This window comes from Bidens hawaiensis, unplaced genomic scaffold (genome assembly GCF_021521415.1).
Source record: "Bidens hawaiensis isolate Kalapana, Puna unplaced genomic scaffold, B.hawaiensis_p1.1 tig00008515_1, whole genome shotgun sequence".
In the NCBI taxonomy this organism is placed as follows: domain Eukaryota; kingdom Viridiplantae; phylum Streptophyta; class Magnoliopsida; order Asterales; family Asteraceae; genus Bidens; species Bidens hawaiensis.
In genome coordinates this window covers 641,382-659,808 of record NW_027491608.1, presented here as the reverse complement: position 1 = coordinate 659,808, position 18,427 = coordinate 641,382, and the positions used below count along the sequence as shown (strand labels likewise).

General features: G+C 36.1%; 1 protein-coding gene and 1 pseudogene across 2 annotated transcripts; both read left to right on the top strand.

Moving 5' to 3' along the window:
* The first annotated feature begins 1,399 nt into the window (after nucleotides 1-1,399).
* On the top strand, nucleotides 1,400-3,050 carry LOC143529236 (phospholipase A1-IIgamma pseudogene; annotated as a pseudogene).
* Nucleotides 3,051-9,747: 6,697 nt separating this feature from the next.
* On the top strand, nucleotides 9,748-15,057 carry LOC143529281 (protein HOTHEAD-like). 2 transcript variants are annotated; one of them, XM_077025106.1, is made up of 6 exons: nucleotides 9,748-10,017; nucleotides 11,482-11,857; nucleotides 12,976-13,286; nucleotides 13,445-13,830; nucleotides 13,920-14,488; nucleotides 14,629-15,057. In XM_077025106.1, exons 1-6 carry the CDS (start codon nucleotides 9,945-9,947, stop codon nucleotides 14,681-14,683), a joined length of 1,770 nt encoding a protein of 589 aa, XP_076881221.1. In that variant the 5' UTR covers nucleotides 9,748-9,944; the 3' UTR covers nucleotides 14,684-15,057. The 2 variants fall into 2 exon arrangements, with proteins under 2 accessions (XP_076881221.1, XP_076881220.1); XM_077025105.1 differs by having other exon boundaries at nucleotides 13,920-15,057.
* The last annotated feature ends 3,370 nt before the right edge of the window (nucleotides 15,058-18,427 follow it).

Below are 18,427 nucleotides of genomic sequence, written 5' to 3'. Positions count from 1 at the left end.
AAGTAACGGCGCTGTTCATTTTGTAGGTGGAAGAACACAGACCCAGAAGAACCATCGGTGAAATAGTATAATCACACCCGAGGAAAGTAGATCTGCTACCAGTGAGTAGATCCACGTTTCTTCAGTATGTTAAACCTAAACCAGCAATTTATTTGTGTGAATGATAACTTGAACCAAAATATATTGAATTTAACACATGTATTGGTATTCTATGTATATTGATTTTAATAACTCAAAATGGAAAAGTAAAATTCAAAATGATTTTCCGAATACTAATAATAATATTTATATATTTTTAAATAGTTAAAAACAGAAAAAGTATACAAATTTAAAACAAATAAGTGTTTACCCTTTATTCAAATCACCAATAAATAAAATGATAAACGTGTCCAGTATAATACATTTGACAGGAATACTTTTGGTACGACTTGGTAGCACATATGTTAAATAACACTCATCCCGATATAACAAAAGCCATTTAAGTTCCACTAATTGGTTTTAAAGAGTATACTTTATCCACTTCAAGAAAGATTATGCTTTATCTCACATATAGTCGTATTAAGTATTAACAAGTCATTTTCATATGTTTATCACTTTATCATGCCTTCATGTTCGAGTTGATTAATAGTTATTATTTATATGGCCGAATAAAGAAAAAGGCTTACTAATACATTTAATAAACATAATTAGTTTAAAGTCACAAGTAGAAATGGTTGGCCGCCTTAGGCGACTATTTAATTATGTGTAAAACACCAAGTTAAATTTGATTAATTACAAGTCTTCCAGGATGCTAACAAGAATACGTGTACGCGTTTACCTTAAGCATTTTGATTCTTCGATTGTGTTTAATATTTTCTTAATTAGCAAGTCTTGAAAGTCTCTTAAACTTGTTCATGGATATGCATGCTATGAAACTTGTTAAATATAAATGTGTTGACAAAATTGTGATAATATTAATTTTCATATGCATTTTATGATTATTAAAACACCAAGTTACCATTATACTATAAGATTACCAAACACAACACATAAACTAGTAATAGAATGGTTGGCCGCCTTAGGCGACTCTTAATTAAGTGTAAAACACCAAGTCAAATTTGATTAATTACGAGTCTTCCAAGATGCTAACAAGAATACGTATACTCGTTTACCTTAAGCATTTTGATTCTTCGATTGTTTTTATATACTGTCTTAACTAGCAAGTCTAAAGTTATACTCGCTCATGGATATATGAGACTTGTTAAATATTAATGTGTTGACAAATTTTTGATAATATTAATTTTTATATGCATTTTATGATTACTGAAACACCAGGTTACCATTATATAAGACTACCAAACACAACACAAAAACACACAAATCAAAGAATCAAACAACTTTAAGAATTAAGAAAGGGAGAATGTCAAGCAATTGGAAGAAACTTAGCGGAGCAGACAAGTGGTCTGATAATCTAGATAAACCAAACATAGATCTCCGGGAATGCATCATCCACTATGGCGAGATGGGTCAGGCAACGAGTGACGCTTTTAAAGCTGGGGAGGTATCAAAGCACGTAGGAAAATGCTTATATGAACAGAGTGATCTCTTTTCCAGACTCGGTATGAAGCAAAGAAACTCTTACAAAGTCACAACATATTTGTATGGCACGACAGGGAGGCGACCGATCCAGGAATCAAACTGGATAGGGTATGTGGCAGTGGCTACGGAGGATGGGAAGACGAAGTTAGGGCGGAGAGATATTGTGATTGCTTGGAGAGGCACCGTTAAAGCAAGGGAATGGATTAATGATTTCCGATTCGGTAAAGTTTCGGCTCCTGAAATATTTCAAGGAGATGGGCGTGTCAAAATTCATCAGGGCTGGCATTCAATCTACACTACTACTGCTGCTGATCGCATAATCAGTTCCGCCAGAAACCAGGTCACCTTTTTGCTTATTTCAAATTCATGTTTTAGGGCATAATCAGTTCCGCCACTTTTAACGCTCTGCTTGCGGTACACGCATATAATGTATATATGTGTGAACCCTTGGGTGGACAAACGTGAAATTGCACTAATTTTGACGTTATTTTACTAATCTCGTGAAAATAATGTTAAAAGTGACGGAAGATTAATCAAGCATCATGTGGTGGCGTTGATAGTCGAAAGACAAGGGTACATGCACCAATCGGCCGATGTCCCAATGGTTGAGTATTATGTGCTTTATGTCCAAGGCTTGATGCAAAACTACTATCGAGCCGAGGGTCTCACCGGAAACAACCTCTCTATCCCTACAGGGTAGAGGTAAGGCTGTCTGCATCTTACCCTCCTCAGACCCTACCATAGCTTTGCTATTGGTGGGATATACTGAGTACGATGATAATGATGATGATGTTTAGGGCTTTTAATTGGAAAAATGATACGAGTCGTGTTATCCTATTGAATGAGTTTGCATAATAAACATTATATTTGACATTAGTTCACACATAATATTTGGCATAGGTACTTGAAGAGGTCAAACGCTTAATAGATGGACACAGAGACGAGGAAATAAGTTTGACTATTGTTGGACATAGCCTAGGTTGAGCACTTGCAACCCTCAACGCAGTTGACATCGCTCTGAATGTCATACCAACGATTGCACCTACCAAGGACATTCTTGTGACCGCCTTAGCTTTCGCAAGCCCTCGTGTGGGAGACTCAAACTTTGAACAGGTCTACTCTTCACTAGGTGATAAAATTCGTGTGTTACGCATTGAAAATGAAAAGATATAGTACCACACTACCCGTCGAGTAAGCTATATACATGTCTTGGCAAGCATAAAGGGTACTCACACGTTGGGGAAGTGTTAAGGATTGAAACAACTAAGTCCCCTTATTTAAAAGAACAAGGGAACATAAAAAGATGGCATGATATGGAGACTTATTTACATGGAGTCGCGGGGACACATGGGAGCGAAGGTGGGTTCAAATTAGAAGTTAGACGTAATATTGCTCTAGTAAACAAGCATACGAGTGGTCTGAAACATCAAATGACGTGTCTCCTACTTGGTGGGCTAGGAGAACTAGGGTAAGTGCTAGCGGATCAACGGATCATGAACCCGAAGTTGCTGTCCCGTCTAATTAGGTGGCATATTGTTTATGTTTGGTATGTCAGTATTCATTTGTGACCTATTCTTGTACCAAAAGTTTATTCTAGTAAGCTAGGCACAATGTCAAAACAATTGTTTCATTGTAAGTGTAACTTATATATTAATAATATTTTTCATTAAAATATTTTGCCTGTTCCTATATTTATCATCTCTTTAAATATTTTTGAACTTTCATATTTTATGTGTGTATCCTACAAGTAAGTTGAAGTAGTATAATTACGTAAGGTTATACGTATATATAATTCGAGTGCAAACACTGCTGAACAAATGATTTGAGTGGCTGCCTATTCCCGACAGACACGTCCGTTGATAATTGAGTCCGGTAGAAGGTAAAAAGGATAGAAATACATGTAAAAGAACAATCTATTAGCTGCATCGAATATGCATGTAATCATAGAATAGAGTGAAAATGAGAAGTAGAGAAAGGAGAAAAATTATTATTCATTGTGATGTCTATAATACCAAATACAATAGCCACTATTTATAGGCTAGAACTTAATACAAACTAGGGTTGTCCAAAATGCTCGCCGCTCGTTCGTCGTTCGCTCGAAAATTGCTTGAAAAATGCTCGTTGGATTTCGGCTCGGTTTGGAAGTGAGCCGTTCGGCTCGGTTCGGTTTAAAAACAATCCAAGCACGAGCAAAGCCTCGCTCGGTTTGGTTCGGTTCGTTTTGCTCGAATTATTTTTTATTTACTAGTTTTATATATAAACTTTATGAATATATATAAAAGCATACTATTTTTTAAAGTTTTTAAAATTTCAATCTTTTGTGTTGAATTCAAAATTAAAATTTAAACCACAGCCGCTCGTTTTATACATGTTTTGTTGTTAACTTTGAGTTTTATACATTTTAAAGGTGGAACTTTAGACAATTTAGAGTTGAAAGTTTTGAATTAATGATACTTTGAAGTTTTAGAAATTTAAAATTGGAAACTTTGTATGAAATCAAGCAAAACCAAGTCGAACCAAGCCGCTCGGTTTCAAAACGAACCAAGTTCAAGCATAAGGATATTGCTCGTTTCTTTAAATTCAATCCGCTCGGTTCGGCTCGCTTTCAAACCAAACCAAGTATAAGCATGTCCGCGTTCGGTTCGATTAATGATACTTTGAAGTTTTAGAAATTTAGACAATTTAGAGTTGAAAGTTTTGAATTAATGATACTTTGAAGTTTTAGAAATTTAAAATTGGAAACTTTGTATGAAATCAAGCAAAACCAAGCCGAACCAAGCCGCTCGGTTTCAAAACGAACCAAGTTCAAGTATAAGGATATTGCTCGTTTCTTTAAATTCAATCCGCTCGGTTCGGCTCGCTTTCAAACCAAACCAAGTATAAGCATGTCCGCGTTCGGTTCGATTCGTGAACAGCCCTAATACAAACATAAATAATGATGTAAGTTATATATGTGGAAAGTCATCACATTATGGGCCATTCATAACACTCCTTTTTGACTATCCACATAATGAAATATGCTTAGCGATATAAATGCCTCATTAAAACCTTTGCTACGAAAACCCAGTGGGATAAAACCATAGCTAAGGGAAAAAGATTGCAACGCGTATAACCCCCCCTACTCTTATTCATACATTCTTTAAGTGACGGGTTCTGATCTACTGTGAAAGTTTATCCAAAACTTTGTAGTTAAAAATTCAACGTTTAAACCTATAGTGCTCACTTCCTTATTTGGAGGAATAATGTGTTATCTTCATGTATAACATGTGTCTCATCTTGTCAATAAGTGACTTGTTTTGCCTTATTTTGTAAATAAGTACTATAAGATTCATGACTTTGCTATCTTACATTTCCTGCATTAATACAACTAACCAATCCATTTTTTTATGGGTTAGTAAACTTATATCTTCCATACCTTGCATGTATCAAAATATTTATGTTTAGCTCATTTCGATATCTCTTCACTTGAAACGAATTATGTTTTATCAACAAATAATATATCTAGTTGTGTATAACTAACAAGAAATATTGCATCAATACTAAAATGTTCCAAAACCTTCGACACGAAGTTTGACTGATATAAAATTGTCATTATACAAATGATTAACCCGCATACCATCTCTTAAAAGATAAAACAATCAATCAACATGATATTGTTGATTTCATATTAAAATATTCAACACATGGGTCGAATATATAATATTCATATTTCTTTACCCCGAGATAATCATCGAGTTAATTATATCGTGTTTGACTTTGTTATTTTAGTCCATATATGGAACTTGCTAATTTCATATAATAAATTTCTTGAGCTTTTAGCTTAAATGTTTCATACATGTATAATTGCCATGGAATTATTTCCATGTAGACCAATGATGTATCTAATTTACTCTTCAAGAGTTTGGCACATAAACTTCATCTATTTACCACATCATTTTTCTATACCATGTTTGTTCATCTATATTCCGTTATGTTTGTTCGTTTGCATTCGTGAAGAGTTCATTTATACTGTTAATTGAACGTACATAAGCGAACACACACATATCCATTTTCTTAACGAAAGAACACGAACAACAGATCCATGTTCGTTTAGTTGTTCCTGTTTGATTGGTTCTTTGGTTAAAGTTAAACGAGCAAACATGAACATGCAATGTTTTTATTCGTTTGGTTCGTTTACAGACAGGCCTATCTCTGCATTATCTATGGCAAATTTATTTTGCAGCTGTATGTTCCTAAGTATAACTTTCGGAGTTTCGGTTATATTTTTGCTTAGTTTTTTATATAAAAGACAATGTTTTTGTCACACTGGATACTTGTTTCCAATAAAGTGCTTTTATTTTGTGCAGATTGGAACTCCAATTTGCATTCCATAAAGGGGTTATGTAGATATCGGGCGAATCTCTTCCATTGAGAATAACTGCAAGCCTGTTGACTTTGTGAAGAAAGGTCAAAAGATAGGTATGAAGCTTCACCTCAAATCATATAACCCAAACATGACTTCTTTAACTTATTTAAATGTGTCGACTGCGTTGACGAGTTGGTGGGTAAATGGGTAGTAACCATGTTGTAAACGTGTGAATCAAGTTGGTGAGTTCTAAACAAACGGGTTAAATGGTTCAGAAGCGGGTTAGCGGGTCGACATGTTTAACTAAACGGGAACATGTCAACCTGAACACGTCGGGTTAAATGGGTCTTAAGCAGGTTTGTGTCGTGTACTTTTAGCCATATTCCATTTCTTATAAACAATGCTAAATATTTTGACAAACTATATTTTTACCAAAATAATCTTACGTTTTTTTAAATATTTTAACTAAATCAATATAAAATCGTAAGTAAAATCGGATACGTTTGGCGACAGATCACTTATGATTATTCATCAAATATTATTAGTTGACATTAGTTTTATACAAGCTAAAGGTTTTAACATATGATGCTTGATCAAGATTGAGGACACTAGTAGACCTTTAGGTTATTTAAATAAGAAGTATTGTTTGTCTATTTTAATTTTTTTTATTTCAAGACAATTGTGTATTTGTTACAAGTTTTTGAATTAATATAAATAATTATCGTCACATTTATTAGGGTCACGTGTGTTTTGAACAATCAATATACGCTCTATTGTAATTTTGTGCTTGGTCAGGGTGTGATAGCCCTATGGAGGGGCGGGATGGGACGATGCCCCCGCCATGATCTCGTAAGGAGGTCAGGAACCAACAGTCACAACCCGGTTTGCAACCCAATTGAAAAAAAAATTACGCATATTTAAGTCATTTACTCAATTTAGGTTCGTTTGAAAGTTTAAACCTAAATGGAAAAGATGAAACTTAGGGCTCTTTTTATTATTCGTCTTTGGTTTAAACTTTTTAATGATTCTCGGGATGGCCATGTCAGATTCATGATTGTTATTTAATTGATTATTCAATATTAGTTTTATTTGTTTTAGTTACATCTGACGTTGATGTAAAAAAGGAAGAGTTGTACATGGATGAAAAGTTGTCGGCAATAAATCTACACAATCCTATCAGTTTAGATTGGAAAAAAAATGTACCCATTCGAAAGCATAGGGCGTCTCTAAATCTTAGATGCAAAGAGAAAACATAAAATTTATTTTACTAGCATCACGTAATATCGTCCGCCATACTTATTAGAGATCACCATGTTTTCAACTTTTAAACATGTTTGAATGTGTTTGTTTGCATGTAGCTATTAGCTAATAGGACAACTCACTATAGGTGGTTGGTTTGGTTGTATCTTTTTGTTTGCGGTTTAACTTGACGGGTCTGGTGTCTTGCTAGATTATTAATAAAATTTAAAAATGAGCTAATAGGACAAAAGAAAATGGTAGAAATGAAATACCAAATACATAAAGAAAATTTACAAAACAAAAAATGGCCATGGCGACAGTGGTGGTGGTGGTTAGGCGGTGATAGTGGCGGTGGTCATGCGTTAGTGGCGGGTGGTGACAGTGGCGATGGCGGCAGTCACGCGGTGGTGGTCAGGTGATGGTGGCGGTGGTGTCAACGATGATGATAGTTAGGTGGTTGTGGTGGTGGTCAGGCTGTGGTAGTTGTTAGGTGGTGTTGTCCAGAGAGTATGGTGAAAGGGGAATGCAATGAAAAAGAAATACGTGAGATAAAATGGTTTTGATAGAATGAAATTATTTGTCTAATAATTGATTTCATTCTATTAAATAACCAAACACATATTTTCTCATTCACTCGTAATATTATTGGCTATTCATGCTAAATAACCACCTTCTACTTTTTTACAAGAATTAAATACTTCCGGTTGCTTACTTATATTATCCATGCCCTTTAATTTTAAATATGTGTCACATCACACCACCTACTTTACACAATTTTACTTTATCTTATATAAAGCAAATGGTTTAACCCTATTCAACCACCCCTCAATTTATTTGTAAAATAATTCTTAGATTATTGTGTGTGAATGTAGATGATTTTAAAGCCGTTAACATGTAACTCTTCTTTTCTTTAACACCCTTTAACCCATTAAAAAATGACGTCTCACTCGTTAACTTGTGACAAATTAGCTTTACCATCCTCCCACGTCTTAGGCACCGATTGTCGAGGCATGTTTTGGTGTTATCCGTACGATGGGCATATGGAAATTTGAGATGATGAGAGTTAACCAAACGGTCATAAATTCATTCATCAACCTCCATCCTTCCAAGTTCCAACCGTAAGCATTCATCCACTCACCACAATATATGTTATGTTTTTCATCCATCTATTGATTATAATACACCTTAATTTCTATCCATCTTATATCTTTGCAAGTGAACAGATATCTAAGTATATATAGCTCAATTAAATAAATAACTTTAAATAAAAAACATAAGATTTGTTTCATTTATAATACTTAATTTATTAAATGAGAAGAACTAATCAGTATACGGTTGAAGAACAAGCGAAAGCGGTAGTAGTGGAAAGAAGACATAGTGGGAGAAGAACAGCCAAATGGGCTATACGTGGCAGTGAGAGAAACCTATAGACATCGTTCATAAGTTTTATTTTGTAGTATAGATAATGTGATATGAAAAACGGTATTTTTAACCATATATCTTTCTCTCTTACTAAATATGTTTATATTTAAATCTTTTGTAATAATCTGATAAAAAGTCTTTCATGCTATTCTTCACACACTTTAGATTTAGAGAAACATATGATTGCAACCCATCAACTATTGAAGTTGAATATTATAAATGTTTAAAACACAAGTTTCTTTGTTACAATTTTTATCATATTCACAAGCCATGTCATCAAAGTTAACATGTCACAATACCCCTCAAATTGTTTTTTAAACCGTACAAATACATTGACATTAAACCTTAATCAAAGTTGTTTTTCTCTCTTTTTTATAATGACAACGAATCCTCCAAATAAGCTACTAACTAAATTCATAACATCGGGATATACTCGTCTTCCGATCCGGGAAAAACCCTTACCTGAGCCAACGCTTGAAAACACTCATCCGAAAGCACGACAGTGTGGTGAGATAAAACTCGTTTAATTTTTTATCCAACAAGTGAAAGCCACTTACTCGTCTAGTCTCTCTTCATCACTCTGATGCATCTGAAACTAAATGTTGTGGATATAAATCATACATGGGTCACAACTCACACGAAACAACAAGTCTCTTCCTTACCATTCCACCACTAATCACTAGCTCATTGACAAAAGTTGTTTTTATATAATAAACAAAAATATTTATTATTCAACGAACTTTAAACTTTTTGCCAAATCTGAAAATCGTTGGGAATTTTAATCTTCTTGTGGGTACTAAATGTATTTAATTTAAATTTAATAGTATATATAAAATGTAATAAAGTTATGTTCTACATCATTATCTTACTTTTCTTACTTTATCATATGCAAAATGCATAAAATGAAATATAATAAAATTATCTTCTACATCATTAATTCATTATCTTACTTTATAATCTACAAAATTAATGCACAAAACTTTTCAATCTGAGTTCATAAATATATTTTTTTAAATAGCTATTTTTTATTATTCATAGTTTAAAATAATTTCAACAAATTTTAAACTAAGAAAATTTATAAATTTTGTTCCATTTATCCTCAATTTAAATTCTTTAATGCAACACCTTTTTCTTTTATTTATTAATTTTGCATTAAATGCATTCATAGTCCTCTCCAAAACAATAATAATATTGTGAGATAGTTTATATCTATATACACACACTACCATCCTATGTGAATATGATGATTTCAATATTGTAATGAAGAAAGGTAGATTACACAGAGCACAAGACCAACCAGAATTTGCCACAGAGTTTAAAGTTGAAGGTCCAAATACTGATTTCTGAAACCATTGTCTCCATGGCACTCAACAACATCCACCATCTCATTCTCTCTCTTTTGCTTCTTGCTAACCTCATCACATCTTCTCAAGGTTACAACTCTCTCTCTCTCTACTACTTTTTCCTCTATGTGTATATTGTATATGTGCATGTTCTTGATGGGTGTTACTCTATTTGGTAAATGATGATATGGGTTGGTGTTATTTGGGTGTTTAGTTGATGGGTTTTGGAGTTTAGTTGTTTGGTTTGTGGGTTTGTGAAAAAAATTGATTTTTTGGCATAAGGTGGCAACTTTGGGAAAATAATATAATTTCGTCTCTACTTTAGTGGGGTGGTTACTGGTGAGGGTTTTTCTTAAGGTTTTCTTCAGGGTCTCAAGTTTAAATCTTGGCTTAATTGCCACTCTGAAATATGGACAACACGACTCTAATGGAGATTCGATCTCGCGTAGAATGGGTTGTATGTGAGTGGTAAGTCTTTCGAAATCTCCAGAAACAATATAATTTCAGGGGATTTTTATTTTTTATCCATTAGTTAAAAATATTCAAGTTTTTGACACAAAAGATGGTGTATTTAGTGAACAAAGTAATAAATTTTAGCAACAGTTTTCCAGGGGTTATGAACTAAATTTAAGTTTGGTAGTAAAAGTGGCCATTTTGGTTCATTAATCTTGTTTCAATGGTCGCTTCATTTCTGGATCTTGTTTCCACTTCATTTTATTTTCTGAAAAAATTAAATTGCCGGCGGTAACTTCCAAAGAAATCATATCTTTTTCTGTACATATATGAGACAAATTCTTATATATTTTATTTTAATTAAAATGAACAGTTATACAAGTAACACTATACAAAAGTGTTTGTTTTTCAATTATTTTCTATTTAAAATTAGTTAAATACATATCACAACAAATAAATAAATGTATATTTACACACACATTTAAGTGATGCATTTGATGAAAGTAATAAATAATGTTTTTGACTTAATGGTAAAGTACTTTCTATCACATAAATAATGTTGACTTATTTATGAAATATTTTTTTTAACAGTCAAGTATATATTCACAAACCATCATTAATATGGATGAAACCCTAACCATCTTTGCAACCACGATCATTTAATTAAAAGAAAAAGGTATTACATAGTCATTGCAATATGTAGAATTTTACTTGGGTATTAGATTCTAGTACCCATACATTTCTTTCATGATTTTCTACCAAAATTGGTACAGTTTCGGGGTATTTTATTTTGTATGTTTTGCATTTAATATTATGGTTTATTTATTACAAACAAACTGGATACGCTTTTTGGTTTTTGATTACCCTCGGTTACGTATGAATTTGATTTCATACGGTCAACAGAGAGAACGAAAAAAATTACTAAGATAGCATCGTAACGAAATACCGGTACCAAACAAAAACATTCAGTATAATATTTTATAGTATCGGTTCAACGCTAGCGATCTCATCCATAATTGGCATCTTTGGGAAAATAAATCCATAATGGTAGTAACAAGTAACAACAAAGACATTTAATAAAATATGACTTTTGCGATGCAGGTGATTACAGAACATGGCAAAAAGAGTACCCATTCATCCAACGAGCAAGCTTGTTCTCATCACCAAAGTCAAGTCCATCCGACGGTGGGAAAAAAGAGTATGATTATATAGTAGTAGGAGGTGGGACCGCAGGGTGTCCACTAGCAGCCACACTGTCACAAAATTACAGTGTGTTATTACTAGAAAGAGGTGGTGTCCCTTTTACAAACATTAATGTGTCTTTCTTGTCAAATTTCCATATTACCCTTGCTGACACGTCACCAACCTCTGCTTCACAATATTTTGTATCCACCGATGGGGTGTTTAATGCTAGAGCTAGAGTCTTGGGTGGTGGTACTTCTATCAATGCTGGCTTTTACACACGAGCAAGCACAAGGTACAACTTTTTTTACTTTTTTTGTTTGCGGGTGTAAACAGGCTGGCTCGCTAAAAAGTTACTTGAGCTCAGATCGATTAAAAAAAAATTCAAAATGAGCTAAGCCTGAGCTTTAAATGAAGTCCGTTTAGTTATCGAGCATGTACTCAAGCCTGTTATTGGAAGCTCGTTTAGGCTCGTCAAGTCATAACAATTTTTTGTATTTTTAAGTTTTACCTCCTTTGGACTTCTATGTATTGGTATTACACTACATAGCTGAGAGCATAGTCGTGTTTAACGTGTTCACAAAATATATAGTAATTAAAAACGCAGATAAATTAACTAAGAAGTTAACACACAAGCTAAACCCGGGCTTGAAATAACAACTCACGAGCCGAGTTCAAGCTCTCATAAGTCAAAACGAGCTAGGGCTCGGCTCGTTTACACCCTTATTTGTGTCCAGTGAAAAGCAATTGATTATTTTTTATTCGCTATGTACATGTGTGTTTCGGTTTTGTACGATTCACTATGTAAGATTAGTTATGTATCAAGTGCGTCCTTACACCACTCTTTTCTAAATCATACTATATATATCAATAACTTCTGTCATACATACGTGTTTTCGCAGTTTTCTATTTAAAAGTTGATTATATCATTAATATGATTATCAAACTAGATAGGTTTTTAAGAGTAATTTTATTATACTATGGAAGGAAATTTAAATTGTAGGCACACGATTTCGGGTTTGGACCTATTGATTAATACCTTTATATCAACTTTTGTCGTTTTGGGCCTACAACAAAGTACTAATGGGCCAAAAACATCCTTTTTAGTCAGTTTAAAACCTTTCCTTTTTTGGGTTCTGGAAATTATGACAACTGATTTTAATTGTGATTTGGGCCCAGTGGGCCACAAACATTAACGTGTTAATCGTATGCCTTATTGCCTTTATTCATTTCCATTTTTGGGTTTAAGAATTATGACTACTGATAATTAATTCATGATAGTGATTTAGGCTCAATGGTCCATAAATAATTATGTATGTGTTATGTTTCTTCTAGTTATTTATTTTATTACATTTTGTAAAGCAAAAAAGATGATTGTTTTTGTTGTTGATTTAATATCAAATTTTGTTGTAGATATGTTAAAAAAGCAGGGTGGGATGCCAAATTGGTGAATGAGTCATACCCATGGGTCGAAAAGCAAATTGTTCACGAGCCCGTGTTCGAACCATGGCAAAGAGCGGTTCGAGACAGCCTTGTGGACATTGGCATTGCACCAAACAATGGGTTCACCTATGACCACTTGTACGGTACAAAAGTTGGGGGAACCATTTTTGATAGGTTTGGCCGTCGACACACGGCTGCAGAGCTACTAGCCTCCGCAAACGCAGAAAACCTCGATGTTTTGGTTCATGCTCGAGTTCAAAAAATCATTTTTGACACAACCGGTATGTATAAATATTTCATATAGAGGTGCTAAACATCCATACTCTAAAGTTACAAATTTATAGCAACATGAGGCTACATTTTATTTTTAAACACAACAATGCAACATGACTAGTCAATAGTCATATTGATATAAGTTCATGATACATGTCAACTACAGGTCCAAAGCCGAGGGCGGTTGGGGTACATTTCAAAGACGAAACCGGGGCCCAACACGTGGCCCACATCTCAAAACGACGGGGGAGCGAGATCATAGTAACGTGCGGGGCGATAGGAAGCCCACAACTTTTATTGCTTAGTGGAATAGGCCCAAAGGCTGATCTAGAGAAGTTGAACATTTCAGTAGTGCATGATAACAAATATGTCGGGAAACATATGGCCGATAACCCTTTAAACACTGTTTTTGTCCCGTTCAACAAGCCCGTCAAGCAGTCGCTTATTGAAACTGTCGGGATAACCAAAAAAGGCGTGTATATTGAAGCGAGCAGCGGGTTTAGTCAGTCCACTGATAGCATTCAATGCCACCATGGTGTCGCCTCGGCTGAGGTAATAATATTTTAACACGTATATGGTCCTATAATAATATTTGATGTATTAAATGCAAACGGTTATAACTAATTGTCAACTGATAACAGATTGGGCAACTATCAAGTATTCCACCAAGAAAACGGACCCGAGAAGCCATTGAAGCTTTCAAACGAAACAAGAAAGATCTACCACACGAAGCGTTTCACGGGGGTTTCATATTAGGAAAGATCGCTTACCCGAAGTCAAAAGGTCAACTAGTTTTGAACAACACAAACGTCGACGATAACCCAATCATCACGTTTAATTACTTTAGCCACCCGAGAGACCTCCAACAATGCGTGCAAGGTATCCGCATTGTTAAAAAACTCGTGCGGTCCAAACCGTTCCTTAACTTCACCAAAGGTAACCAACAAACAATTGAGAAGTTGTTGAACATGAGTGTGACCGCAAACATTAATATGATACCGCGACACACAAACGACACAAAATCGCTAAAGCAGTTTTGTAAAGACACTGTGATCTCCATTTGGCATTACCATGGCGGGTGCCACGTGGGCCAGGTGGTGAAAACGGATTACGAGGTCATCGGGGTCCACAGGCTTCGAGTCATCGACGGGTCCACTTTTCGTGAGTCACCAGGCACAAATCCACAAGCCACAGTTATGATGTTGGGAAGGTATGGTGAATATTATTTTTGGTCCTGTCAACCCATGAACACGACCTGTTTAGCACCGTGACATAACATTGCATGAAATACTTTGTGTTAACACTTAACACTTGTGTTTGGTTATTATAATTTTATATGGTGTGATGTAGGTACATGGGTGTGAAGATATTAAGGGACAGATTAGGAAGATCAGCTGGCGTATGAAGTGGTTGTAGAAGATTATTTCTAATGTGTAACATTATGTAACTTGTTACTTGTGTTGAAGTCAATCATCAAGAAGTGATGTGTAGAAACTAGAAAGTTTAAGTTAGAAAAAGAATGGGAAAGTCAATGGTTTGACTTTAACTGTTTTGTATTTGTTTATTTATCAACATTTTATTGTGTGGTGTAATTTTAATCTTTTGTTCAAGGGATATTTTTGACATTTTCTTGTAATTTGTTTTGGAAGACAAATATATAGTACTTAAATTGGCAAAATTATGGAAAGGACTTCAAAATGAATTTGAATACATGATTTTGTTACACTTTGATTGGACTTGTATCATTTTGGAATCTTCAGCTAACTTTAGTTGGCACAATTTGATCTTTTGTACTATATGATTATGAGACAGAGGGAAATCAATGAAATTTACAATCGTTACAATATCTTTCGTTAGAAGTTTTTATTGACGTATGTCGGGGGAGGTCAGTTTTTATTGACGTATGTCGGGGGAGGTCAGTGTGTATACCATGACTTTCGGTTATACCAAATATCTAACCGATTGCTTATTAGCCTTTACTCCTAAACATGTTAAGTATGAATATAGATTTCCATCAATCTATTAAGCATAAAATAATTTGCCCATTAGGTGGATGTACAACCGAGTGCCTTTTTGAACCATGCCTGTTTTTGTCAAAAACAATTCTTACCCGTTATCTCACCCGAGCCAATTGGTCTACCATGTCTACTTAAACATTTCAGGCGTGCTTAGAACAAAATACTTGCTACATAGTACTGGGTAAGCGTATCCGAGATTCTACTGCTTTTAGGCCAAGTATGATTTTAATGGCATGTAATTTGAGCTGGAGTGTGTATTAAAAATGGGGTTATAATTAACATAATATTTAAAACTGGGATTTGGTTTTAACAAGGCCAACGAGCGATAAAACAAGTCAGCTACGAGTGAACTTACCTTGACTCGGGCACGACTAATATAAATGAGCCTCTTTCAAGCTAGTTTTATTCGATGGAGTTTTTAAAGATCTCAAATTTTGATAAGCATGGTAAAGGTAGATGTGATGGTCCGAGCCCATGCTTCCTAAGTCAAGCCCAACATAATCATATGTTCGAATTATTGCATGATTGGAGATCATTAGAGGAGGGTATCAAGTTGTTAATGTCATGATTTGCGATTAGAAGTACAAAATAATTATAAGCACTCATGAACGATAACAATTAAAGTGCAAATTACTGAAGTGATATTAAATGTGTTTTTTTTTTGTATGTTCTTTTTTTGTTATTTATTATCAAGAAGTTTATTAGTTTTTGAAAAAATTTAAATTCCAAATATAATATATGGAACATGGACACATATTGATTTTGATGGATGTTTATTAATTCATCTTGCTTTTTTTAGAACAACATACAAAGTTTATAACTATACTCCTAAATTACACTATTTTACAAAGCATGGTTTGAAAGCTTATTATTTAGAAATACAAAGTTTAATTCAACGCCTTGTACCGCTAGCCTAATGGCACTTTGGGCTTTGGTAATTCACCTGGCTCTACTCCTCAATCTTCAATCATATTTATTGTTAAACGGGTAGAGTTCATACAGCAATTTTCTTTTTAATTTGCTAGAGATCCCATTAACTTGTCGCTAATTTTGATGAACCATGAGCATTTACAAAGGTTTGGTCCATTTATAAACACTAAGATTGCGCATTGAAGAGATTACATGGGTTTGCAGCCCATTAAAGGCCCAAACCAGCAGGACCGGCCCAAAGAAAGCCCAAGATCCCCTAAGATAACAAGACAAGGCCAAGTTTGAAGGGTCGTTGTTGACCTTTGTGATTAAAGGGTCTCACACCACGGTTTCAACGGGAATGGCTGATCAAAACACTGAAAAAAGCACTCTGATCCCTCAGACCACCACGGTGAAAGGAGGGGAGTCCGACGCAACCGTCTTCAACAAAGGGGTAGGCTCCCAAGACCTACGGGAAACTGATGGACCGGTGATGATAGAGGACGAAACCGAGATGGACAACTCGGGAGAAGAGACGGACAAAGGTCCGGCCTCTAAAGAAAAATGGGAGATAACACCGGAGTTCATACGGGCTCACAGAGACACTCAAAGCTTGTCTGGACGAACAAGAGAAGCAAGAGAAACTCCTGGCAGTCAAAACAAGACTCTCGTTCGAAACCCCAGAGTCCAGAGAAGAAGAACTCGAGAAGACCACCCAAAGAGACTCTGGGGTTCTCCTCGAATCTTTGGTCACGCTTCTTTCCTCTGTCAAAGATAGAGAAAAAACCACATCTGACACTCTCAACACCCCATACCGGCCCTCGGACACCTCCGACGTGTCAAAGTTCACCCGACGCATAGCTGAAGCTACGCTACCCCCAAAACTCCGCTACCCTTCTACGGTGGACAAATATGACGGCACCCAAGACCCGGAGGACCACCTGCACGCCTTTCGAGGGGCGGGGATGGTTAGTGGATGGTCTATGCCAGCCTGGTGCCTGATGTTCCCCCAAACCTTAACAGGGGGAGCGAGAGTTTGGTTCGACAGTTTAGAACCCAGTAGTATCGATAGTTATGAGGAACTAAGGGGGAAGTTCCTGCGGAATTTCAGCCAACAAAGGAAAACCATGAAAAACCCTAACAAGATCCTACACATTCGAAGGAAAGATGAAGAAAGGATAGAACAGTTCATGGACAGATATGTGGCAGAAAGTATGAACATCAAGGGTGTCCCGGAAGTCATGAAGATTAGTGGGTTCATAAATGGAGTGAGGTTCTCACAGCTCACGAAAAAACTGGGGGAAGACTTCCCCACCACGTTCGATCAACTCATGGATCGAGTTCGAGCTTTTGTAAGAGGAAAAGACACGGGGTCCAAACTACGAGAGTGGGAAACAAAGATGGGGCCCCAGAAGCCTTCAATTGGAAAGAATATGGGCAGCTCTAGCCCCGGCAAGGCTCGAACGCCGTTTAGTGGGGCTCGGTTCACGCCGTACCGACCTCCGGGAAATCATTCCGGGTATGTACCATCAACGACATATCACCCCCCCCCCAGGTTTCTTAGCCCAAGACCGGAGGGAATGCGATACCGACCCCCGCAGGGGGAAAAAGCTCCTTCAGGGGGAGAGGACGTGCTTGCGGCTGATAAAGCTAAATACACTGCTAAGACACCCGGACCGTTTAAGCAAGCGTATAAGCCCAACCCGACGGGATATTGCAATTACCATAAAAGTTCCGGCCACACAACCGAAAATTGTGTGCAGTTGAAGAGATTATGGGAAACGTCACTTAAGACGGGACAATTGCCCCTACCCGCGAGAGAGCCGCCCCCTAGGGGAAAAGAGGAAGATGAGGACCGACGTGGATATGATACGAAGAAGAGAAGAAGGGGAAGAGCCAGGAAGAGTCCTGAAGATGGGAAGAAGGGAATTCCCACCCGTAAGCATGACCTGGGTGAGAGAGGAGATAAGCTTTCCCGGAATAACTGAGGAGGAGGCTAGAGAGATGCCACTAAATATATATCGGCCAGCGTGGCCGGACATCGCGTGGCCCGAGTGCATGTAGATGGAGGCAGCGGGGTGGAAGTGATGTACGAACATTGTTTCTTAAGGTTACAAAAGGAGGTCCGGGAACGACTAGAGGAAGACATTTGCCCATTGATGGGATTCTCGGGGGAGGTGGTGGAACCGCTAGGGTCTCTCACCTTACCATTCACTCTCCGA